This window comes from Vidua chalybeata, chromosome 2, assembly GCF_026979565.1.
Source record: "Vidua chalybeata isolate OUT-0048 chromosome 2, bVidCha1 merged haplotype, whole genome shotgun sequence".
NCBI lineage: Eukaryota > Metazoa > Chordata > Aves > Passeriformes > Viduidae > Vidua > Vidua chalybeata.
In genome coordinates, this window is record NC_071531.1 from 12397964 (window position 1) to 12425240 (window position 27277).

At 37.8% G+C, this 27277-nt stretch overlaps 1 protein-coding gene across 1 annotated transcript in view; it reads right to left on the bottom strand.

Annotated features, from left to right (window-relative positions):
- Positions 1 to 208: 208 nt before the first annotated feature.
- The window catches only part of LOC128783121 (uncharacterized), an 82258-nt gene continuing 55189 nt past the window's right edge, over positions 209 to 27277 (bottom strand). Inside the window, exons 3-4 of the mRNA XM_053933712.1 lie at positions 1375 to 1906; positions 209 to 581 (exon numbers count right to left, since the gene is read on the bottom strand). Of these exons, the coding sequence (XP_053789687.1) occupies positions 463 to 581; positions 1375 to 1906 (651 nt within the window). The 3' untranslated portion in view covers positions 209 to 462. The remainder of the gene's footprint in view (positions 582 to 1374; positions 1907 to 27277) is intronic.

Sequence of the window (27277 nt, forward strand, 5' to 3'; positions counted from 1 at the left end):
GAACCATGGGACTGCAGAGGCAGGGGCTCCGATTCCCCCCCCCTCTCCTTTTCTCTCCCGCCCAGACGTCTGGGGCCCATGGGAACTTGGAGGTAGGGGTTCCCGCTCCTCCCTCCCCCCTCTCCTCTTCCCTCCCGCCCGGCTCTCCGGGGCCCATGGGAAGATGGGGGTAGGGGTTCCCGCTCCTCCCGCCCCCCTCTTCCCTCCCGCCCGGATCTCCGGGACCCATGGGAAGATGGGGACAGGGTGAGGGCAACAGGACGGGGGCTGCCTCCCTCAGGCAGCGGGGTGGAGATGGCAGAGCTCTCCCCGGTGGGGGAGGGCGGAGTCGATGACTCAGCAGGGACGACATGCAAAGGACTGGAGGGAACACCCACACGAGGGGGAACAATGGGTGAGGGAGTAACCTGACCTCCCGAGGGGGCGGCGCCCATGCCCACAGGGAGGCAGGTGGGGGTTGGGTCAAAGGCGGGGACACCGGGAACAAAGAACAGAAAGGGGTTGTGGGAAGAAGAGACCCTGCCATGTGGCCGCCCTCCATCTTGGGAAGACAAAGGGATCAACCACGTGGCCTCGGCCTCCTCAGAGGAACAAAGAAAGGGGTTTAAAGAAACAGAACTGCGCGGGGTAGCGCCGAAACTGGGATTTTCAACTGGGGAAAAAGGGATTGGAAAAGGGGTTTAGGGTCGTGGCCTCAGCGAATCGACCGATCTCGCTAAGGCAGGGACGCCGAGATGGCTTAGGGGAGCCAGGAGCACAGTCCACATTTGTGGAGCTGCCCTGCGTCTCAGATCGGCGGGGTGCTCCCCCTCGCCCAACCGGGTTAGGGGAAGAAGGGGTAGGAGAAGGGGATGGGGAAACAGATTCAGAGGGAGTAACAGATTTTCTGGATGGTTCTTTCCTTTCCCCAACCGAGTTTCGCGCGTTCAGATGTTTTACTACATCTGTGATCAACAAATGGAATTTAGGGAAGCAGTCATCTATGGAGGGATCCCTACCGATCCCCTCTGCTAGCTTTTTTCCCACTTGCTCCGAAAATTCTGTTTTGCGCGCGTCCTCGGTAGACAGACGGGGGAAAGCAAAGAACAACCACCGGACAAATTTCTCAACTAAATTTTTTGGGTATCGGCCCTTCACCAAAAGGATTTCTTTAACTTGGGAATAAAATTCCTTTTGTTGGGAAGATAGCACGGTCCCCATGCTTCTTCCACCCAAACCACCTCACCCCTGGGGCAGTAAAAAGGAGAAAAAAAGCAAAAAAACGCAGGCGACTCCAGCGGCTGCCGTTCGTGCTGCGCGCCGCACGTCCCAACCTCGGGAACACGGCCAGCCCTCCCCGTATTAGCTGGACACGTTTCCACGACTAATACTTACCAGACTGAAGTCTCTGCAAAGCAAAGCTGCCACCAGGGTCCGGGAGTCCCGGGAAGTGTCCTTTCTTCTGCCCTCCTGGCTGCGAAAGTTTGCACTTCCTGTCCCACGCGGGACACACTGTCTGGTCCCCCGTGGGCGACGGAGACTTCACTGACGTACTTTGGAGAGCCCCTGCTCTCGGTTTCCGTCCGGCACGGAGCTGTGGTCCGGCGCGGACCGCTGCCCGCTCTGGCTTGGCGGCGGCGCTCCCCCCTTGGCGGCGGCGCGGCCCCTGGCCGGCGGTGGCGGCTCCCGGCGTTGTTCCTGAAGCTCCGCGGTGAACCTCCGTCCACGCGATCAGCTCAGCGCTGGCCTCGGCACCACGTTCGGGCGCCAATTGCGGCGTGGGTTTTTGCTCTCCCCGGCTGCACGCGGCTCTTGGGAGCCCGGCTGTGGCGTAGCTTCCACGTGCTGCCGGGGTTTGCTGCCGCGGGTTCCCGGACACGGCTCCGTATCTCGGGTGCGTGGGCCGGCCAGCCTCTGTTGCCGTGCGCTAGGGATCCGGTAAAGAGGTAAGGAATTTGTCCATTTACTCCGTGCTTGGCAGGAACGGTTTATTGGTCACGTGGCGCGGATCGATGGAAAAACGCGACCGCTCCCGCCACTCGCATGGGAGCAAATGGCGCCTAACTGCCGGCGGGATAGGGCTTTATAGAGGGGCGGGGCGAGAGGATCCACGGCCTGCCGGCCAATAGGGGCGGCTGCCGTGGCGGTGACGTCAGCAACAGCGACCAACCAGAGAACCCCGCAGGGGCGGGCACCGAGCCAGAGCGGGCTGAGCGGGACCGTGTGGCTCGGCGCGGCCAGCACGGGGTTTCCCGGGGCCGGACGGCAGGGTGCTTACAGGAGCGGCAGAGGGGGAAGATCCGGCAGCAGGCAACATGGGGGCAGAAACCGCGGGGGGGGGGGGGGAACAACACGGGGGAAACGCGGGATTACCGAACTTGGCTTATTTTAACATAAATTAAAAACCCTCATCTAAACCCAAACTCCGGGATGCAACAGATAGGAAAATAAATAGACTATGTGGTAACATTCCAGGTTGTTTGAGAATGTGGCTGTGTCAGTGAACCAAAAGATTTAGGGCATGTGTATCCTTCACCGAGAGACCCTAAACTCTGATCAGCCAGAGAGGAGGAACAGATCTGTGCTGTCTGTGTTGGCCCCCTTCAAGCAGTGCCAGTGAAAACACTGCTTTCTGCTTATGCTGGTTTCTGTGGCTGCCCAAGTTTACACCATGAGTGGGTGGGTGATGAGCACCTGCCAGGAATACTTGCCACTCTTGGCTGGACCTGGGAGCCATGGCGACCTGGTTATATCACACTGGGTCTGAGTGAACCATGGGGTCTGAGATAAATCTGACTTTATTGGAACAGGAAGGAAAATTTCCCTTTGTCCCAAAGCCCACATACTTGGCTCCACATAATAGAGTTTGTATGAGGGATTCAGGAAGCATGTTTCCAATAGTTTTCCTGGTCTGCTATGGACTCAGGGATGAGAAGGAACCCATCTCACTACAACCTCCTTTCAGAGAGCTGTAGAAGTAATAAAGTCTCACCTGAGCCTCCTACTCTCCAGGCTAAACAACTCCAGTTCTCTCATCTACTCTTCATAAAGCTTGTTCTCTAGAACCATCACCAGCTTCATTGCTTTTCTTTGGATGCACTCAGCTCACCACTAGAACTCACATAATGGTATCCCACAGCAATATTGGTCGTATTCCAATAATCCCTAAGGGGCATTGGAAATACACCTTCTCTGCACCTTAAACTAAAATGGATGGGTTACATCTGCAAGGATATTTAGCTTGAGATTTTTTCAGAACATACCCATTTCAGGCTGCAGCCTGCTGCTTTCCCTCACCTTGCAATAGGTGTACTTACTGACACCTGGTGCAACTTATGTTGTTTTTACAGTCCCTCAGAATTCTTATCTTTCAGTCATCAGGTACAGAAAGGATAATGCCACAATGGGCATAGGCAAAACAATTCTCAAAGTAAAAGTGTTTGCTTATTCATGTGACAGTCCTAAATACCATTTATAGAGCTATAAATGACAAATGTAAGGGATTGAGGAACTTGTGTTTCCTTCTGCTATAGAGCAACACATCTTTTGCAAACTTCCTGGAACAGGCTGAAGGATGCAGCCATAAGCAAAAGCAATCTAATAATTCTCTTCTGGACTGTCTTGGGTGTTCTGGCCCCTGATAATGATTAAAAATCATGCATTAAAACTCTGGACATCCAGATGAACAATTTTGAAGTAGAATTTAAGAGTGCTTTAATCAATTATATTGCCAAACCTTGATTAAAATGTGTCTTGGGTAAAAAATTAATAAAAATATTTTACATTCTGAAAGTAGGAGTGACTTTTTCAGGTGAAACTGATGTGAATTCCATATGAAATATAAACAGATAAAAGACTTGCTGTGTTCAGGACAGTAATAAATGTGTGATATAACTGTTAAAGTGCTGAGCAGTTTTATAAATGCCCAATTCTAAAAAGCCCACAGGGTAAAATAATGACTGCTAAAGAAAGCTGTAATTAATTAGGGGAAAAGTAAATGAATGTTTGCAATACTTATAGAAGAGTCTGCTGATGTTCAGAAGATCATGAGAAAAATAATTTATTTGTAGTGCTGTAATTCTTTTTCTAAGTTGGGGGGGGTGAACAAAGGAAAAGGAAAGCTATACAGCAAACATACTAATGAACGGAACTGAAATGTCTATCCCTTACAGCAAATTTCTATAAGAAAGGGAAACTTGAGAAGGGAGTGTCTAAATTTTATATAATCTAATTGTGTCAGAAGTTTCATCAATAAAGACAAGAATATCAGGAATTAAGTCACTACTTCTGCTCACCTCAAGATAGAGAATATTTTCTATGGTGAATTTTGCATCTTTGTACTCACAGCAACATATGGTACTGCAGCTATAAAGCAATTTAAATATACTCACAGTCAGCTGAAAGAGATTGTCAGTGTTTTAATGTAATGAGCTGCTATCATATTCCAACAAACTTTAAAAATTTTCACTCTCTTGATAGAAAAATAGTCCTTGAACATTATTACATAGATCTACTACCTAGACATTATTGTGCATTTCTTGCTTTAATTTACAAAATTGGTTTTATAGGAGTTTCTTTTTATTCACAAATACTCCTTCTGTTGGTTGATTCACTTAGTGATGTCACAACTCACTCTTTGTAGTATCATAGTTGCTTCCATGGAGATGGCTTGTGATACCACCAGCACAGACAGTTAAGGAAAATGACTCAGAAGGGAAATGCCTATGGATCATTGAGATATATATCTATATCTATATCTATATATACATATATACATATATATACACACTCATAAGAGAGATCAAATCAGAGCTATAACAGATGCAAATGAAAAATAGTAGGTGTAAAAGTTATCACTTACTACAGGAAGAGTATCACTATATCTATGTCTGCTGCTGTCAATTTACTCAATCTCAGAACTAAAGAATTAAGAAACATACCCAAGAGTCATCATTGTAAAGTTTTATGAAAATTTTTATTTATACTTTATTAATCAGGTACTACTGCACTTTCTAGTCTAGCAAAAAGGTTGTAGAGCACAACCTATGCAGTCCAGAAATTCTACAAAAGAGTCACATCTGAAACAAAGGGTAAATTCCTATATAACCATGAGGATAGAGGTGTAAAGGTTATCTGTCGTTGCAAGAAAATCAGTCTCTGGACATAGAAGCAATAACCACTGGGTGGGTTTTTTTGTTCCCAAACCAGTAGTATTTAAGGCCCATTGGAATTTAAATTCTAAATGGCAGTCTTTTGTAGGACCATTTGTACTCTTAGTTGATCCTGCTTTTGCTAAAATACTGTCTGTACACCAAAGAATAGCAGACATCCACATTCTCTGCTACAGTTGTAAACTGATTTTGATCCTGTTACTTCCAAATGTACTTTCTTTAGTGTTACCTAGTTTTAGTATATTATTGCATAATAACATGTAATTAGTATTTATAAACATATAATAAAAAACTCATATTCACTGGAAGTCAAAAGCCTTTCTCTTTGTCTTTTTGCTGAAGAGCTAGGCAAACCATATTTACATTCAAATTGAGCTGAAGTCCTAAAGAGTCATAAATGTGATTGGTAAGTGATCTCCCTATCCTTATCTCCTTATCTGTCTGCACTGTATCTGAAGAACTGTCCTGTTGATGGATGCAAAGACATTATTGAGACCTTGTTCTGTACAGGAAGATTATAAGAAAGATCAAAGTGTCATAGAATGGTTTGGGTTGGAAGGGAAATTAATGATCATCTGTTTCCAACCCTCGGATGAGAAAGATTTTATATCAAGGCGTGTAGTAAAAGACAGGACGAGAGCTGACGAGAAACAACACTTTTAAACTGGAGGAAGGTAAGTTTAGATTGTACATAAGGAAGAAATATATTATGGTGAGGGTGGTGAGATGCTGAAACAGGTTGTCCAAAGTAGTTGTGGATGCCCCTTAATGGATATAATCAGGGTCAGATTGGATGACACTTTGATTAATCTCTTATAGAGAAGGATATCCCTGCCCATGAAGGGGAGTTGGAACACATGGTATTTAAAGGTGCTTTTCAACTCAAACTATAATGTGATTTCATGATTAAGAACCATATCTTGTTAAGGAAAAAAATTCATGAAAGGATGTCTAAATTTTCTAAATAAACAAATAGATTAATTTCAAGACATCTATAATTCCAGTATTGTCTGTTTCTCTTAAATTTAATGCATTGTGAAGGACTATTTTCTTTAAAAAAAAATTTAAAACCCCATGTGCATAGAAGTTTTTTCTTTGAACAGATGGCAACCTAAACTATATGTCATAAGAGTGCTCATGCATGTTAATACAGACTACCTACTCCCCCAGGCCCCAGAGGAACAAAGCAGTTGGAACGATGTAAAATAAGGTTGACTTAAATACATGTCACATTGTATTCTGCAAAAAAACTAAATGCAGGAGTCTGTCAGGAATGGCACATCAAAATTACAAAATCTCTTTTTAAATAATCAAAAGCTCTCATTTTAAAAAATCTACAGCACTGTTAAGATGGCATTGCCTTAAAAACCTATAAAGTCAAGTGGACCTGTCCAAATGATTCCTATCATATTGAATTTTTGTCCTTAAAATACTTTTAATCTTACAGAAAGTTACTATTCCAATTCTGGATGAAAGAAAGTGTCTTCAAAGAATGCTTATTAATAAATCAAAATGAATGGACTGCTTAATATTTTACCGTTTCATTCTCCTACCAATCAGCAGCCTACTTTTACATAGTGAGAAAAACAACAGAAAGTAAGATATATTTTATTACTCTAGTTAATAAAATGTAGCATCCTGTCAATACCAAATGCGTGAAAAAAATGGCCATATCTAATGTAATGTTCAATAGTAATAAATTCAGGTAAAGTAAAGCCCATATATCTCGCACTGAGAATTACAATACAAAATGGGCATAGGCATAAAATGAATGAGCTACAGTAGACAATATGAAATGATTTTTTAAATTGAAATGTTAATTTCATGCTGTCAGAAAATAGGACTCTGGATATACGATCAAATTGTTTTAGTGGAAAATGTGTATCACCTACAACTCCCTCTACTGAAAAAATAAACAATAAAGTTTGGATGTCCCTAGACTTCTTATAGTCTCAGTGAATGGTCAGGTAAAGACAATAGTCTACTGATAAGTTTTCAAAATTCATATGGTATTCTAAGAGTTAGGATCCCTGTTGTTTATTTGAACATGTATTTTAATTAATTAGCTCTGCAGAAATCACAGACCGAGCAGTGAAGCTCAGTTGGCTTTTGAACAGAGGCAAAGCCTCCAGAGAGGTCAGTTATGTACAACATTTCCTGTAGAAGCCTGTGAAACTGTTTGCAGTCTTGCATTTAACCAACAGCCTCAGCATGGACAGAGATCAATAACTGTAAGGACAGGGTGACATTTTGGATATGACAATTATTTTATGGCAAAAGCACTGAAGTGAATAGAATTCTCTGCTGCAATAATATGTATTACCCTTATATTGACATTTTATATGTTCCATACTCAGTGACAGGAAATTGTATTTTATCCTGACCTATGCAATTTACATTATATGTTTAGAGTTAAACACAAGAGAAATTCAAATTTACTTTATGCACTTTACAGAAATTGCCAAGAGAACATTCCATCCTCTTTTTTTTTCTTTTTTACATTCTGTAGAAATGGTGACACAGCACTGGTGTGAGGTCTATTCTGCAGTACGTTAATCACCTTAAACACGCACATAGTGTGGCACAGCCTCCTGAAATACTTCTAGTGCTGCTGAAGGGAGAGGAACATGTCTATGTGTCACATGTATGCTGCTACATCTCAAAAAACCTCTGGTTTAATTCTTGTATCTACTAGAACCTAAATAGTACTTGCAGCTTTGGTCACTACCAGAATCTCTGCTGAGTCACACCTCTGAAAAAAAGCCCAGGTTGTAAGAAAGCAGTCCATTATAGGTACAGCTCAATTCCCATTTTAGAGAGCCTTCTTTTTCAAACAGTCCTGCATTCTCATGCCACACCCAGGGCATGGATCAGACATGGGGGGCCAGGAGGGTTGGAGTTCACCATCAGTTGTGTGACATCACTGGCTGGACACAACTACTGTCTTGTACCTTTGACTCTGGAGAGAACACAATTAAGGTTTATTTCTGATGTTTAGATGTAGAGAGTTGAGTGAGACACAACATTTCAAATATAATACACACATTCCTAACAAGCTAATAAATGGGTCAAATTCTTGGTCTCTATTTCTATGTTCCCATCAAAGTAAAGATGTCTATTTTCCACTTGTCTCAACTGAGGAACAAGTTGTAAGACAAAAGCCATAGAAACACACCTAAATTTATCTCTTCAATTGACAGATAATTAAATGGAAGTGGGCCCATAGACAGTTTTTGCAACATGATATGTACTTAACAGCAATCAAAAAGATGATGTGAGATGCACATGCAGGAAATTGCTTTGTTTCATCCTCTCAACATGCAAATTATGCTACTTACATGGATTTTCCAATGTGTAACCTGGTGTGATGGCTGCGAACCACTGTGATAAAAGTTGAGTAACTTTCTTTTCAGGGAACAGTTTATTATGGAAAATTGGAGAGTAGGGCAAATTGTGGACGAGCTTGGGAAATCAAGGCTGAATAATCTCTCTCAAAAATGTTTTAATTAAAATAGGGTACCCATAATACAATAGTATTTATCGTAGTTAAAGGACACTTTCATTTCTGAAACTTCCATCAAAGTCTGAACTCTAACTTTTACAAATATATTAAAAAACACCTTATTTGTCCTTCATCTCTTTTATTATTTTTTGAAAATTTCATAAGTGAACAAATGAAATAGACAAAAAAAACTTAGTATCCCATTAAGTATATAACTTTGTTCTAGTATGTTTTTATAACTTTTCCACTTTTCAAAGAAAGTAAATGAGAATGTAAAAAGCACCAGATGTATGCTTTTTTAGATTATTCAAACCCTTTATATCTTCAGAAAAAAAAAAATTAAAAATCCCCAAAAATCTCCTCTTAGGAGAAGAAACTGAGGGAGCTGGGTCTGTTTATTCTGGAGAAGGCTGAGAGGGGAGCTCATTAACACATATAAATATCTCAAAGGTGGGTGCCAAGAGAACGGTGCCAGACTCTTTTCAGTAGTGCCCAGTAACAGGATGAGGAGCAGTGGCCAGAAACTAAAACTCAGGAAGTTCCACCTCAACATGAGGAAGAACTTGTTTACATTGAGAGTGACGGAGCACTGGAATGGCTGTCCAGGGAGGGTATGGAGTCTCTCTAGAGGCATTCCAAGCCCTGGACACATTCCTGTGTCACCTGCTTTTGGTGACCTTGCTTTGTCAAGGGGTTTGAACTGGAGGGTCTCTTTTCCAACCCTAAAAATTTTGTGAGGCAGTGAAGTAGTAATTAAGGATATTAATACTGAATATACCTCAGTGTGCAAGTACTGATTTAGCATAAAAATTAGATCTGTGAATTGTCATATCTGTACTATTAAAAAAAGAAAGGTCAGGGAGAAGTCCTGACCCTGAAGCCAGATGGCCTCTGCTGGCTTTTATCCATTTGCTGAGGGCTACACCTTTCTAGAGCATGTTGTCTGTGAGCACTTCTGTGACCTCTGGGTACCACTGGTTCTTTTGTGTCCCTTATCTCAAGGTCACAAAAATGGAAGAACTACTGAAATCACTTGCATCAGTACAATGACAAAATTTTAATAGACGTGTTTGTTTGGAATAAAAATAGATTAGAATGGAAAAGAGGAGTTAATTGAATCAAATATATTGCAATGGTTTACAAAGGAGAGAAATATCTATATCATTGTGGAACTAATGGAGGAACTGAATGCCTAGAGGAAGACCTGTGGCAGTGATGGAAAGAGTTATTCTGCCATAAGCAATGCTGGAATATTTATACAGCACAGGAGAACTTTCTGTTAGAATAATTTCCTCAAATGAACTTGTTAGAGGCAACATTTTAAAATTGCTTTAATCTGATCATCCTATATTCATTAAGAAAAGCAAACAATTCATAGTCTAACATTTCACATTTCACCTCACAACTCAAATAATTACCAAAGAGCAACAAAATTTAAGTTGCACAAGCACTTGTGTCACCTCTGCATGTTGCAGTGGGTCTATGCTCCACTCTTCCATTGCAAGATGTTCTCAGTAATTTTTGTTTCAAGGTGCTGTTCCCTGTTTTGTACAAGTTGCACAGAGAATGAGGATCAGAGTTACTTGAGTGATTGCCTTAAAGACTGCTTCTCTCTTCACAAGTTCCATATCTGAAAAGTAGATATGGAATGTGCTCTTGGAATGAAATCCAAGTTGAGCAGGCCAAGGGAGTTTGGGTGTGCACTCCTGTCTCCTGGTTTTTCAGTGACACTGCTTCCTTGCAGGCAAACCTCATTACAGCTTTCCCAATCTGCTACAGGGAATGCTGGGACACCTGCCATCACAGTATGAACCTCATTTTAAACAAAAGCTCTTCAAATAAACCAGTGGAGGAGATGCATAAACTTTCTCTTTTCCAAGATCACTGTTTTTGGGCGCTGTTGATCATGATTATGTTCTTTCAGAGCCTGCATTTTCTCACTCCTTAAGAATTTCTTTCTGCCAGATTCACTAGCTAAATGGCCAAAGTGTTTGCACAGATATTTCCAAGCTCAAACAAGTAGCAAAATATATTTCAGGCTAAGGAGTTTTTTTTTTTTTTTTTTTTTTTTTTTTTTTTTTGTGCACATTTGCTAATACTTCCCTGTTATTTTTCTTCTTGAGCTTTTATCCAGCAAAGTGGGAAAGCACAGGAGAAGATACTCTGCCTTCTCATTGTGTGAAGATTTCATTTCCAAGTAAAAGCATTCTTTTATAAGTATGCACTAAACAAACATCATCTCCTTTGAGAGCCAACACTGCAACCAGAGTTAGCAATATAGGGGTACTTTTTAGACTGAAAAAGAGAGAGTACATATTTTAGAACATAATATTTGCTGAACTGAAAGCAAACTATGTTTCTTGGCAAAAGCAAACTACTAACATTTTAGGAAAATATTTAATTCTTAAGCTGTTACACTGAATCTTCATGATATTTTCATTTAAAATATGACTTTTAACTATTTTTAACTGTACCATAATTTCAAATATATTTACAGATTAACAATTATGATCATGGTAAATATTTAAAAGACAAAATATTTTCTACTCCCTGACTGAAGTCACTTAAATCTTTAAATTACACTTGAACTTCTTTTACTTCATATGGAACAACTTTGAAGAAAAATAAAAATTAAGAAAATTAAATGTTGCATTTCAACTTATCATAATGTCTTCTATTGTTCTTTCAATTTGCAGTCCTTTACTGCATCAGAGCTGCCTCCTCAGGAACTGTTTAAATATTGAAATACATGGGAAGCATTTACTCTTGACTACAATAAAAAAAAAAAAGCCCAACAAAATCTATAGTTTAGTCCTAATAAAAACATATAAAATATGTTAAAATAAAGAGATGGCAGGAGGCATGAGGGCAGACAGAGAGACTGTGGATCACAAGAGTCTAAAAGAAAAAAGCTAAAAAAGGCAAAAGCTAAAAAAGTTAGATGAAAATGAGAATTGGATACTCTACAAATGGAGAGAAAGACAAGCAAAAATAAGAAACATAAGATGAAGTCTACAAGTTAGTGACTGTTGCTCACAATTACAGTGAATTTTCAGAGTAGCCTGAAAGAACAGAAATCTGCTACAAAGATCATGGAGACAAATAGCTTATATTTATATTTTTGTAAATAATAGGTATCCAACACTGTGTACACATAATACAGTTGAATATTTTAATTAACAAGATTCAGAGGAATAGTTATGGAGGAATGGAAGAACTTAAGAGAAAATTGGGTATTTTACCATTTATTTTTGGGGTATTTTAACATTTATTTTTGGGGTATTTTAATCCTTTCATTTAACTGCAAGATATTTGTCCTTAGTCACTACAGACTTATCTGAGATTTGGAAGTCCCAGTTGCATCTTTTTTTTTAACCTGCTCATCTGTTGGATTCCTCTCACAGCCAGGTGTGAGGCAGTGAAGCATGGAAATCTGCCGCCTTCTTCACCTTCTGGGCCTCCTGTTTTGTGTTTTTAAGTATTTTAAAGGGATTTCTGTTCCTGCTAGTCACATGGTTCATTTACCAAACCATTTAGTGTATTTCAAAGGTGCATGCATAAATCACCAAAGAGATTTTTGTGGGAAATGCAATTTCATACATAAGGTGCACTGGTGATGCCAGCTGGCTGTCCAGATCTACTGCACTGCATACCATTTGCAGCATTTCTGGACAGCTCATGTTTACTAAAGAGCTTATTGCCAGAGGTTTTCTTCAGCTACTGTTTCCACCCCCTATCATATGAATTTGTAAAAACAAAGGTGAGTGTTTTCGGGGTGAAAATTAAGCTTTGAAATAAATGCATAATAAATCTGAATTGGATAGTGAAAAATATTACCTTATTATATCTTGCTTTCACAGTCTCATAATGTCACAAAATAAAACACTGATGACTGTTCTTGTTCGAGACTTATCCTCTGAAGTTTTTCCTTACTCTGGAATTTACATTTATCTTTTTCTGTGATTGTCACAGGCCTTTCTTTCTGCCTTCAAAAATCTTTTGCATAGTGTCCTGGAACAGCACTGGTCTGTGCTTCTGTCACAGCTCTGCATAATTTATAATCCTGGCATCCACCTCCTGAACAGTAGTGGAAAAGATTCTGAAGATTAATGATTGCATCTACCCAAGCTCAAGTCACTGTTAAATTAGGAATTTTCAGGTAGTTCCTTGAAATTGATTTAAATATGGATTTTCAAAAATATTTAGGTGGGGAATCCCTATCATGCACATTGTGATATTTTAAAAATGTGAGTTTAGGCTTTGGAAATCTTATTTAGCAGATGTTTTTTTATGGGTATCTAAGTATCTGGAGTGCTTCTAGGCATTTTTTTTAGGAGCATTTGCCAGAACATATAAAAATCTGGGCCTTGCTAGCACAACTGAAGAAATAAGCACATCAAGTGTCTTTGCAGTCACTTCTGCTGACTGTCAGATCCTCAGTGTGGTGACACAGTAACAGTGGCACTGTACTCTATTTAAACTCTCTCTTTGCTGAGCTTGTGGAGGGTGCAGTCATAGCAAAATACAGTGTCCCTTACTAAATCTTCCTCACTAGTGTTCTCCACTATTTCCATAAAATATTTGTAAATTATTTGCAGGGTTTTTTTTTTTTTTTTTTTAAGAAAATATTACATTAGGAAACATTCTTTTAGACAGATATGATTTTCTACATATCAACGGCAGACATTAATTAGTCATTTGTCCCAACATGTGAAAATATCATTACTTCGTGTGTAATGAATTAGTTCATTACTTTAGCCTTTGTATTTTAAACATTCAAGCCCACATGAATTTTAATTTTTTGATGAAAAAAGAAAATACGTGAGACATGTTTAAATGTGCTATTTTTTACTCTGATATAAATATGGAATCAGATTTATTGGAGCATTTTTCTCTTGCATTGATGATGAGTCTCAAAGCATGATCTCTTAGGTGCTGCAGCTTAACAGTTACTCCTTCCTAGCATCTGTTGCAGTGAAACCACTGCAAGAGGTGGCAAAACCTTCATTAGTTGACCCTTACCATGACATTAATCACTGTCTGTTTCATTAAGCTCAGCTGGTGGAGCAAAATGTTTCCTGGAGATCACTGTAGAATTGTATACCTATATACCATAAGAACCAAATATAAATTTTGTGATTGGATCATTAAGATTTAAGAAAATTTTACTTCAGTCACTCACTCTGGGCTGAAGAGATCCAGTGAATTCTTTGGGCTTTTTAAAAGATATTTTCCTTTGGTTCCTTTAGTATTTCAGCTTATCTCTTAATACTAAAACAATTATTTTTTAAATAATATTATCTTTAAATTTAACAGAATAGAATCAACTCATGAGTTGTCCTAGTTTATTTTCTTTTACAGAGCTACATTGTAATATTGCTACTAAAACCAATATTAAAAGCATTAGCTCCTGGCAATCATTTCCTGGGAAAAAGAAAAACCCTAATATTATCAGGAGACTTTTTCCATAATTAGGAACTTAAACCTCTGGATAAAAATGCGGCTCTGAGGAGTAAGTTTTTTTCCTAATAAGATCTTAGATTTCTCTATTCACATCAAAATCCTGTCTCGAGAGCTATAGAGGAGTACTAATATTATACTGAAGAAAAACATCTTTCACCTTTATCTGCAGATCTTTCTGTCTCAAAAGATTCCTTTATGTGTAGCATCCTGTCTTATTTCTCTGGAGTACAACACTAGCTAATTCTATGCAGAAGGCTCACAGAGAAAAGGGTATCTTAAGTAACTTTAAAATGCCTCTTTTGATACACCTAAAACATCAATCTACTGAAAAGCCTGTTAGTTCTGCCCAGTACAAATGCCATTTGTGTGGGATCATTTCTTCATCTGCTGTGGAACTCTCTTAGTTGTGACAGGGTAAATAATAGAAGATGTACAGATACCCTAACTCCTGACAAATGAAACAGGCCAGTAGTTTTATATCTAAATACACACACATACCTTCTCTGCAGAAACAGGAAATACTTTGCATAAACAGGATTGGAAACACAGACATGCCTTAACAAATCCCAGATTATTAAAATGCTTATAATTTATAATACTTTGCTAAAAGTATCTTTTGACCTACCAAATTATTAACTATTCAGATAAGCTCATACTTTGGGAAGCAGATAGCACCCTCTCTTTCTCATCTAAAAAGCCAGTTGCTGCATATGACTTGACAAAGAGGGCAGCATATTGTGTATATGACAAGTGGATGCTGACTTCAGCGTCCTGACTCCTGAAACTCATTGCCTTTTCTGTTTTCCAATAGAATATGGAACTGTTTACACCTAGGCTTTTTCAGTGCTCCTTCTGTAAGGGTCCTGTAAGTAGCCATGGATATCTGGATTTTCACTGTCCCATAGTTTAGTGAGTCAATCCCATCCTGTGACTTGGTTTTTAAAGAAGTTTTTACGCACACACACACACACACACACACACACACACACACTCTCACGCACACACTCACTCACATTTAGCGCCCTTGCATTTTTGTTGCTTCAAATACAGTCAGGTATCTACTCCACAGTTAGCTGCTTGGTTTTCCATGCTGTAATATGTGCTCCTGTTTTGCTTTCTGTACAAGTTGAAATAGAGAAATTCTGGTTTCACTGATGCATTATTGACAGCTTCTTCCATACAGTCCTTTTTCTGGATATTTAATATCTGATTTTCTTTCATATGTTGACACTAAAAAGAGATATGAAATATCACATTGAGAAGGCCAGCAGTCATTCTACCATAGACTTCTTGACAGTCCATGACATTGCTGCAAGATTAAGATAACATCTTACACAGCTTGATGGGTTTTTTTTTTTATGCCTAGAAAAATGTCTTAATCTCTTGTATTTGTGTTAGGTCATACAGAATCATTTATTCCACTTGAGTCTTTCCTGTGAGCTCTGTGATTCGTTAAGCCAAATTAGCATCCATCCCATTTGTACAGATCTGCTCACATCAGCTGCTTGTAGTTTTGATTTGTTTAATAGAAGAATTTGAAGAAATTTTAAGTGATTATTTAAATACTAATACTACCTACATTAATTATTGTTAGTAATAATAATTATTGTTAATAATAAACCTATTTGAAATTTGAACTGCATTGTTTAGGAAATTTTCACTAGTCTGTTTAGAGATCCACATGAGTATGGCTATCAATCACCTGTGAGTCTTTTCTCATTGCACTATTCACAAAATGTCAGCAATTATAAAGGCAGGTAACAGGAAAGTATTTTGACAGAACTGAATATATTCTCTGGAAATAAATATCACCTGAGAAATCTGTGGGAATTTATTAGTGTCAAATGTCTTAGAAACAAATTTACCTTAAAGAAGAAGAATTTTATGTTTTCAGAAACAGTAAAGGGATAGATATATTGCGCTTTTTCTGAGATATTGATAGTAAGAAAAATATATTAATCAAATTTGATTGTTGTTTGAATTACTCAAATCTGCTAGGGACAATATTGTCTAATAATAGAAGCAAAGAATTATAAGGTGGGAATAGAGGATCTCTAGCTTGTATGTATATAGCAATCTGCCATTGACAAAATTGCACAGATATTTAAGCATCACTATGCAAAAGTTTTCCAAAGCTAACAATGAGAGTACAAAGCCCCATAAAATTAACAGTGTATTCTGTACAAATTATTACTATGCTGAAATAATTGTAACTCTGAAATCAACTTAAAGCTGATGGTTAATGATGGTGACTTTATCCCCTCTTGGAATAAAGATCTGCTTTTCCATTCAAACTTTTCACATTTCTTATTGATACCTAAGGAATGGAACATTGTGCAGCATACAGTCATTTGTATGCTGCACAATGTTCTATTCCTACTTATACAGACTGAATACTACCATCATGTTACTTAAGCAGTGGCAAGCTTAAAGCTGAATTAAATCCAGATTTTTTGATAGGAAGAATTTTTTATGAAAAAAGCACAAAGTACAAAAAACCCATAATGGTGACATGTGCACAGACACATACAAATATGTATAGAAATTCAAGAAAAAACTAATGAAATATACTGAACTCACAACCTCAGTCACTCAAATACTCCTTAATATTCAGAAAAATTTATTTCTTAACTTGCACCTCTAACTTTCCCAGTTATTCGTGATGTAGAGGAAATATTTTCACTTTTGAAAAAGACACATTTAATTTCCACTTATGCTTAGAGGCCAGTAAACAGTTTGACTGTTGTTCTTCCAGCAGAGATGATAGCACAAGTTCCCTTACAAAGACGAGCTCATATTAGGACTTAATGGTTTTTATCACGCAGAACATACAGTCCTGCATAAGGTTTGTTCTTTGGTGAAACAATGTTTTTTTCCAGTGACTGCAGACCAAGGATCATATTTAGGATCAGCACTCTATATAGAGTTTATTTTTTTTTAATTTCCATTCTCTGCAGCCTTGCATAAACTATTTTCCATTTTCTGTTATCTTTTGGTAACACAGCTTTTCTTCTTCTGTCTCTTCAACCTAGAGCAACATCTTAGTGAATCTCCACCTGAACAACCTTCCAATTAATTTCAAATTTCTCCTGAAAAAAAAGAATATCAGTTTTTTTCCTCTTAATTTTTTGCTGCTTTTCCTGGTAGAGTTGATTCAGGAGCTACAAGATACGCATGGCAACTTGATTTCTTTTGAGACAAATTAGCAACCATCCCTTTATTCCTTCCCATGCTTGTGCTGTGCAAAACTGCAGCAGAAAAAAACTTAACCTGCTACAAGCTGACTATCCAAACCAAGAATAATTTTCATTAGTTGTCATTTTTATTTTTAAATAACTTTTAAATAACAGGATAGTAACCCTAAAGAGTCAGCTGAAGCCAGGACTAAAGAGTAAATAAGTTTCCATGACACTTAAATGCAAGATTAAAAGAAGTAGTGCCCACCAGTCATAGGAAAACCAAAATGTGTCTGTTATCCAGAGCTGTATGGGCTATGATAAGAATACAATGCAAAAAAAAAAAATTACATTTGTCATATATCCTCAGATGCAATCAAGTAGCTGTGCTGAGTAAACTGCATTAGGGTTTGTCTTTTGTTCCATGTAAAACATATGAAAATTAGTTTTCATTCTTCACAAGCTTAGATGTAAGACCTTCCAAGAAACCTTAAGGATTGCAAAGCTTCTGTCTTCTTTGCACCAACAAGAGAGTATAGAAATACCATGTAAAACATGAATAGCTGAATTTTTTCTCCTATAGTCAAAATATTTTTCTACTGCCTACATTAAATAACACTTTTCAGTACATCTCCTTGAGATGCTTTTTGTGCCAGGAAGATTTCCATAAAAATGAAAACAGGCTTGTAATATTTGCTTAGAAAAAAACCCTCTCTTATCAAATAATGATACTGGTAGGATATGTTCAAAGTTGTTGAGTGTGTTCTGCTGACTCATATCACACTACTGCAAGCAACTTGTTACAGGAGGCAGGATATGAGACAGAAGAAAGTGAGAAAAGATTTTTAGGAATTCTCTCTCCTTTAGCTCTTTCAAAACTAAAACTGTCTCAGCTGATTTTTTATTCTTCCATCTCATCTGAAACGATGGATTGGAGAAAGACAAATACCAAATTGTTGCTACCCATATTAAAACCATCTTAACAATTGGCTGCAGTGAAATTTTTCTCCCTTTTACAAGGGAGAACCTAAAGAGGTACATTAATCCCAACCTTAACATCAGAGGAATCATCTGAGTAGTTTAATAAAGACAATTATTATTGCTATTACTGTCTTTTGCAGGTAACTCGCAACTTTTTCTTTAACCTAAGCAACTATCATGAGTCGTTTGAATGGCTGCAATGTGAATTTATAGCAGAATGATACTTTTTAACTTTTCCTTTCCTGATCAGATATAGAGAGAAAACACTTCTGTTAATAGCCTACTTCTCAAACTTTGTGCTTCATTCCACCAAACTCCATAAACAAAGAAAGGCTCTTATATTTCTGATGATGTTCAAATAAACAGCAACTAAAAAAGATCAACTGGAAAACTGAATTATCAAGTTTTAAACATATTAGAATATCTTTCAGATATAGTTCATGCCAGTTAAAGGAGATGATTCTTGTGTAGCTCTTATCCTTTTTGAAATGCAAAATTATCATTCTGAGATGCAAATAAGATGCTGAGGCCAGATCACCTGAACGAGAAACAAAGACCAAAAAGGAATTTAAAAAGAAACAGCTGAAGGTTTGGGTTCAAACCTTATCAACTTATGAAAGAAGAGAAAATATAAATAAAGCCAATGAACCAGAGCAGTGCCACCAAGATTTTATTTGAAACTAGGGGTTATCTGTCACCCTGTTTAAGGCCAGCTCACTCCCTCAGTTATTGCAGGGTAACCAAGTACAGAGACAGGTTTTCAGGCAGTATTTCTCAGCAGAAACACAGTTACTCAGTTTGTCTTACATGCTTGTGTTAATGTAAAGACCTGGTGGCCAAACAGTTCAGCACACATTTCAAAAAATTCAAGCTCTGTATTCAACGCCTGTTTGTTTCACTCCTGCAAGCAAATGCATACTGGAAGTGTTTGTATTTATAAATTGAACAGAATTTGACCTTTAATGTGGCACTGTGTTAAAAGAAGTCCAGTTAGTTCAAAGACAATGTAGAATTTCTGGAATCTTAAGGCACACATTTTTCTATTTAATTTTCTTAAGATTGGGAAGATATTCAAAATTACACTTATTAAGAATGTTAACTGTCTAACCATACATTGTACAGCAGTGCTGTGAAGAAACAGAGATGCTGCCAAGAGCTTCAGGCTAAATTGTTTTTGATCCTAACTCATCAGGAGGCTTCTGTTCTGAAATGCTCCACAGAGCTGGCAGGACAACCAAATAAAATAAATCAATAAATTCTTAGAGCTGGTTTTAATTGAAAACTATTAACATTTCAGAAAAATATAGGGACATGAGGAATTTAAAAATAATGTAGTAGAAAAAAATGCACAAAGAAAGCAATGTAATAAAAAACACTGAAAGAAAATCAAAACAACTCAGCTTAATTCTGGCAAAATATCAAAATGATGAGAATAAAATTAAAAACATCCTGACAACTGTGAAGAGTGTGAATGCATAAAGTATGAGAAAATATGGGACACTAACAAAGGTTTATTTTAAAAACCTTGAATGTTATCAACATTGTACGAACACATTTTATGAATATTTCTACAAATACTTATATTTGCTTTAGAAATTAAAAGAAAAGCTAGCTGAGTTGTCATGGTTACTACCCCACAGATATAGCACATCAACAGTGTTGTTAGCTTCTTCTTTTTTTTTTATCATTACAACAGTTAAGACATTAGAGTAATACTATTTTGAATATTGTGTTTTCTGTCTGACAATATGCCTTGAGATCTTGCTATCCTAAGAAATCAATGGCAGGGAGTCAACATTCTGATCCACTCAAATGACTGCATTCAGATATGTAACTCATTCTTGGTGTTCATTCTATACACAATGGAACAGGGGGAATATACTCCTATTCACCTGATAATAAAATTTTGTCTTTAATGGCATAGGCATAATCTCTCTACATTCTTTCCAACATATATATTTTTAAAGAATATTCTAATTTCTGGAAATCTCTTGTCCACAGTTTTCCTTTCTATTCAAAGTAAAAGGTTCTCATCAGTTTTTCCAAAGTCTGTTTGGAAGACAGACTGTTTTGGAGAGGGGAGGAGGATTTTCAGGCAACACCTTTCTCTTTGTCTCACAGACTACATCTGTAACCAGATGTAAGGAATTTAATGCAAGATGGGGGAGTCCTAATGAGATATTTCATCATCAAATAATGGGGGGCTCCTCAGTAGGATAAATACTCCGAGGAATTTAAAGCACACTTCAAATAGACATCAAAATTATTTTCATTAGTGCCTTCCATTTGTTTTCTAGTAATAATAGTAATTAAGATTTTTAAAGACCACTTTTTCTTAAAAGACATTGTTGATCTCAGTTAGGGTAGTGAGCAGCTCATTTATGTGGCCTCTTGACGCACCCCCGGTGAATTTCTAACCTCACAGCCCAGCTGAGTCCTTGCCTCCTAAGCACTATTTGGCTTAGACTTGTTTTAATAAAATGACCACTTAATCAGATTTTATAGTATCTGCATGAACAGAAAATGGTATCTTTCAGCATCACACTATTACTACCAGTACAAATAAATACTTAACTATTCTTACTGTTAGATTATCTAGAGTTTATCACTATTATTATGCTGAGATAGGTACTTGTTAAATGGTTATGAGTCTTTATGAGTTTATGCATTTAAGAGTTTTCCATTAGGCATGTTTTTAAAATTGTATAAGGATAAATGCAAGCCTTTATTTATATATCCAGAACAGTCAATCCAGTTGCAACTAAATGTAAAATTCATAGATGAGAAAAATATCTTTAGATAACTCTGAAGACTAAACTAGAGTCAGTCCTTCACCTCTATTAACTTGCTTTGTGAGGAGGTGATAGTCAAGGACCAAGGATTCACACAGTGATGGTCCTTCTTCTCCTCCAAGAAATATATTTTCTCTTATGGTCAGTCTTCCCTTCAGCACATGCCAGGGATCCTACCCACATGCTCTCATTCCAGAGCCATCCAATCCTCTTTTAATGGGAATGAGAGGTTTTCAATTCCAGAGGGTTTTTTTTCTATAGAATTTCCACTATGTCAGAGTGGAAGTTCTCCCTTCTATTCTTAGATTTTCCTTTTCACTAGAATGAAAGACTTGGTATTCGTCATTGAGAAATGCAGAACTTCACAGAAGGTATGAATCTGTGCATTAAAAAATACTTAATATAAACTTGCAGCCATATGAATTATATGCAGATTACCAGGAAAACTTGGTTAGTACAGACACTGTGGCAATCAGCCACGCTGAAATGACTCATCCCCAGCCAATTCCTCTAGGCTTTTTATGACAGCAAGCAGTTGTATTTCTCCAGACAGAAGTGTTTTTCTGCAACTTGCAGACTATTTGCATCAGAAGCAGTCTCTACACTCCCACTATTTCAAGCATGTCTAACAGAGGACCTCAGGAATTAGATGCCAGCTGGCTGGATGCCATATTTAAGTTAAGCAAATTTTAATGAAACTATTAGCAGGAAGATCTGCTCCGGAAGATCTATCATTTCCATTGACTAGTGATGGGAAATGCTGCCCTTGACACAATCTGCCAAATCAGGTTGTAAAACAGACTGTGCATCTTGGATTCATGATGTATTGATGGTGTATCTATTTCAAGTTGTTATTTGTAATTAAAGCTTAATTGTCAGCAATCATAAACATTCGAACAATTCTTTTTATGACATAAAAAATATTCTTTAGAAGAGAAATCTGAAATTCAAGCTTCCTTATTCTCTCTCTTTCCTTCCTCTCCACTCATAAGTTTGAGTGGGGATATTTAATCAACTAAATTACAATTTAATTTCCCAATGTGAACTATTAATTTAAGATTTAAGTGTTAAATTTCATTTTTCTCTATGCATCTCCAATTCCACAATTTCCTTTATTTTTTGTGTCTAATGGGAAAAAACCCCAAACCCAACCAAAACCAACATACCACTCCCCCCAAAGCATTCCTTGATTTTCCATCTTCCAAACACTTTCATCACGCTCTAATACCGCAAAAAAAAAAAAAAAAATTACACAAGAATTTCCCTTTTGTTGATCCTGAAATGCTGAATCCTGTATTACAAAGTCAACTTATACATATTTGATTAAAACTAAAACTAGTTACTTCTATGAAACAGAATAATTTTTACTTTTATCAGTAAAAGTTCACATGTAAAGCTTTTGAGGACGGCAAATAAATTTATAAATCTAGAGTACTGTTATACAAGATGAACTAAATTATTATATAGATAGAGTTCCTTTTAAAAGAGAATAGCTTCACTTCAAGAACCAATAGAGCAGATGACAATAAATGTAATGTCCCTATTCCAAGAAATGGAACATTTCACACAATTAGCTGCTCTACTCAACATTGTTAGCTGTGGCACATGAGGACTGCTACTCAAAATATGATAGTAAAAGGCAATAGAGATGGTTATTCTTCTCCTTTCAGTAATTTTAATATTTTGAAATGTTCTGTGAAAGTGGAATTAAAAAGTAAAAATAAAATCTAAAAATGATTATGACATGAGACAGAAAAATGTAATGAAAAAATCTAATGTTAATGTTTTGACAAATTTCAAAATATTAAATACAAGATGAACATGAAAATATATTACACACTGAACAGCCTAAATGAGTTTTTGCACCCTTCTACAGTTTCACTACTATTTGGAAAGGATTTTGACTGTGAAAAGCTGTCTTTTCAGACAGAGAAAATAATTCCTCTGATTATGGCATATATGAGACACCCTACTTAGAAACTTTTAATGCATTCTTTATTCATTATAAATAGTCCAATAATGCTGAACAGTAAAACCACTACTTATTGCTTCTAGCACATCGAAGTTGGGGTGGTTTTTTGGGTTGTTTGTTTTTTTTTTTTTTTTTTTTTTTTTTTTTTTTTTTTTTTAACTAAGCACAATATTTTGTGGGAAAAATACTTAAAAACTGTTTTGTTGCTACATTATGGAAAGAAATATATTTAGCTGGAATTCCAGAAGATTTCTTCCCCAGTGTTGCATTCCTTACTGGGGCAGGTGGGTTGGGCATTACCTTTACCTGCAGCCAACAGAGAGAGGCATTGCCATCAGGGACTCAGCTAAAACGTGGTGTCCACACATAACTGGATGGGGATCTGCCATGAGCAGGTTCCTACTTCAGCTAATAAACAGATTTAGGTACTTTGGGTAAAATCCATGGGCCTGTGGGGTGGGGTTCTTTTAATGCAGGTTATCCTGAAGCTTTAGTGTCAGTGTTCCACAAGTGTCTATCTAAAGTTAGAGAAGTCCTAAAAATGTTAGCAAATATTGTCCTTCAGACCAACACTTTGATTGCTCTTAGAAGTTTTTGTTCGCAGGTATTAAATCACAGATGCAGGCTTCTTCTGTCATCTTGTTTGGCACCTCTGAAAAAAACCCTAAACAATACCTAGATAATCCTGTACTGTAATACCTTTATCCTAGCAAGCATAATTTCTGTATATCTTCTATATTTCTTTTTTCCCTAGTAAATTTCTAGAATATACATACACTAAATAAAATAACACAGACTATTTTTTTAAGATTGTAAAGCAAGATATTCCCAAAAAAAGATTTTGTGTGGTTTTTAATAAAATAATTTATCTTTTAATTCCAGTAAAATGTAAAACTAGTATTTTTTTTTAAAGTGAAAAGGCTTCTGTACATATCTGTGTGGCTGAACATGTAATTGCTTAGGATTTATGTTCTATCCATTTTAACTTTGTTCTCTTATTTAAATTTCTACATTAATTTTCAGATGCTGTGCTCCTGGGTTTTTTCCTCCTCCCTAGAACAGGATGGAAAGTTAAAATTCAAGCAACTTTCGCTTGTTCTGTTTTAGGTAGGAATGGTGGAGAGTTTTCTGAAGGGGAATATGGAGGTGCTGGTTCTCATCCATCGGGGCAAAGAGATGCTGTGGTTTAACCCTTGCTGTGCCTTTGCTGGCTGCTCTGCCCTCTGTGGAAAGCCCCACTGCCTCTGTTCAAGCTGTCAGGGGCAAACACCTGCCAAACAAAGCAATAGGAGCTGCATTTTGCCAGCCAGGGCTCATTTAGGAAGTAACCCTCACATGCAGCCACAGCAACAGGACCTCTGTCACATCTTAAAAGCTATTGCAGGGAGATTTTCCAGGTGTTATCTGTCAATGAAACCTTATCTGATGTTGTTTTTTTTAATTGAATATATGCTTTGCCTCAGTCTAGGAGTCTAAACAGCAGCCTATGGAGCAAGAGGTCTGAATTATCTAAAAATAAGAGAGCCTGAAATCTGACTGACTTTCCAGTTCCTAATAGGAATATCTGAGAGCCATAGTTCCACTGTGTTGAACTCTGTAAATACTTTCAATTAATTTCATTATTTACAGAAGATGATGTGTTGATTTATTATTCACAATGATTATTGTATTTTTCCTGCTGAAGAAACAGGACTGTCAAATGATTTTGAACCCAGTTGATGAAAACACAGTATAGATATTATTATAATGACAATGGAGGGAAAAAAGGTTTCCATCTCTCTGAAAAGACTGTATTATTACAATAGTAATGAAGTAGTACCTGTATAATTTTGCTTTTTTACAGTAAACACGCCCCAAATATTTTATAATGCAGCTTACATCTTATGTAAGAGGAAACTTTTACCACTAACTTGACATAATATATAGCAAAACACATTTTCTGATTTATGCATATGTGTCAATGGAAAGCTGAACATGAGTCAGCAGTGCCCTGGCAGCCAGGAGGGACATCCCTGTCCTGGGGGGGTATCAGGGATAGCACCAGCTGGGCAAGGGAGGGCATTGTCCTGCTCTGCTGTGCCCCTCGAGTGCTGGGGGCAGTTCTGGGTGCCACAACATAAAAAAGAAATCAAGCTATTATGTCCAAAGGAGGCCACAAGGATGGTGAAGAGTCTGGAGGTGAAGCCATGTGAGGAGCAGCTGAGCACACTGGCTCTGTTCAGCCTGGAGGAGATGAGGGGAGACCTCTCTGCAGTTACATCTTCCTCCTGAGGGGAAGAGGAGTAGTGAGTACAGATCTCTTCACTCCAATGACCAGTGACAGGAGTTGAAGAAATGGCATCAAGCTGAGTCAAGGGAGGTTTCGTTTAGATGTCAGGAAAAGGTTTTCCTCCCAAAGGGTGGCTGGGCACTGGAATTTGCCACAGGATTTCCAGGGTAGTGGTCACAGCACCAAGCCTGAGTTCAAGAAACATTTGAACGGTGCTCTCAAGTGTGTTTCTTGGGGTGTCCTGCACAGGAACCAGGAGTTGGATTCAATGATCTTTGTGGATCCCTTACAATTCATCATAATCTATGATTCTCAGATTCTGTGATATACTTTAGTACATTGCTTTGATGTTCCTGTAAGAGTGCTTAACATTTTTGCATTCCTCAGCATTGACGGGGGCATCTTTCTCACATAAAGATTGACCACAGCTTCTAGAATGCTGCCATAATCATGAGTGCAGACCTGGGGTGCTAACATCCAAGCTTATTGTACAATGAACAATTTAGATAGAAACTGCAAACATTTTTAACTCAGAATATGTAGTGAAACCGTCATTTGCTTGAAGTTTTCTTTAGGATGGTGCTTAAATACAGTTTCTTTTGTTTCAATAGAAAAATGTTTCTCCCTGTATCACTGTAGACTTTGACTCCAGATAAATTGAGTTCATTAGATACCTTGGCCTGTGCTGAGATTTGCTAGCATCGTTGGAAATAAAAATAAATTTAAATTCAGGCATTATTTGAAACAACTGTGTGATCTAACCTGCCAGATCCCCACATCAAAGCCTATTTTGGAAATATACAACATTAATACATTGTTGGAATTAAATAAAAATTAAATAGGTTTCTAAAAAACAAAAACAAAAACAATATATACTATCTACAGCCACAATCTGGTCAGTACTATCTAGTCCATCACTCCACTTTTCAACAATGGGGGAGCCTTCCAGAGTAAGATGAGCCAGAATGGCAGTCCTCACTTAGCTAGAACTAAATCCAAAATTCAGGAATCCTAGCCTGAAATCTGACTGACTTTCCAGTTCCTAATAGGAATATCTGAGACCCATATTTCCACTGCCATGGGAATCAACATTCTGACTATGCATCCTTTGATGATTGCAAAGTCCTGGAGAACTTCTCCAAAGTTGTTACTGCTGTTATATTCACAGAATAAAAAATTCCAAAAGGGCATAGTCCACTCAGGTCCCCTAAACAAACCATACTGATCTGCCTGTGTTTATAAATCTGCTGGCTAAGCACTGAGAATAAAAGCTGTTCTCTTCTCAGTAACCCATACCGTGGGGTAGAAAGGAAAGCTACTTTGCCATATCTTCCTCATGGGTGCCATCCTGTGGTTTTAAATGAAAATTGTTAAAGGTGCTCAAACACTTGGCTGAGTCTCCAATTGAACTGCTCCATATGAGGGCTGAGCTCACAGGGGTGCAACTTACAGTGCACCAACTGCACATGAACCTCACTGTTCATGTGTAGATTGTCCTACCCAAATGATCCATCTGATTCTAAAGAAAAGCTGAAACATATGAACTGGTTTAAAAAAAAAAAAAATAAAAAAAGCCTTCCAAAACCCCCAAACTCTTGCAGTCTTAAGCATCTCAACATGTCTTTCAGCACAGGGAGGGTGACAGAGGATGTGGAGGCTGGAAGTGGAATCTGTGTTTTTTTAAATGTTCCTTATGTTTCATCACCTTTGAGAGTCATTTTGCAGATATGCAGTGTGGCTTCAGAGAATTTTTTTCAAGCACAAGAGAATATATTAATTTTAAGTCTTAACATTTCCTTGGAAATTCATTCTTCTGAGCATTCTGAAGGAGTTTGAGACATCAGACTTGTTTGAAGAGAATAGCTATATACCAGAACAATACAAGCTACAGCAATATTTTGGAAGAAAAATAATGTATCAAACATTGAGTCTCTTTAACATGCATAAATTATACTCAATGAAAACGATAGGT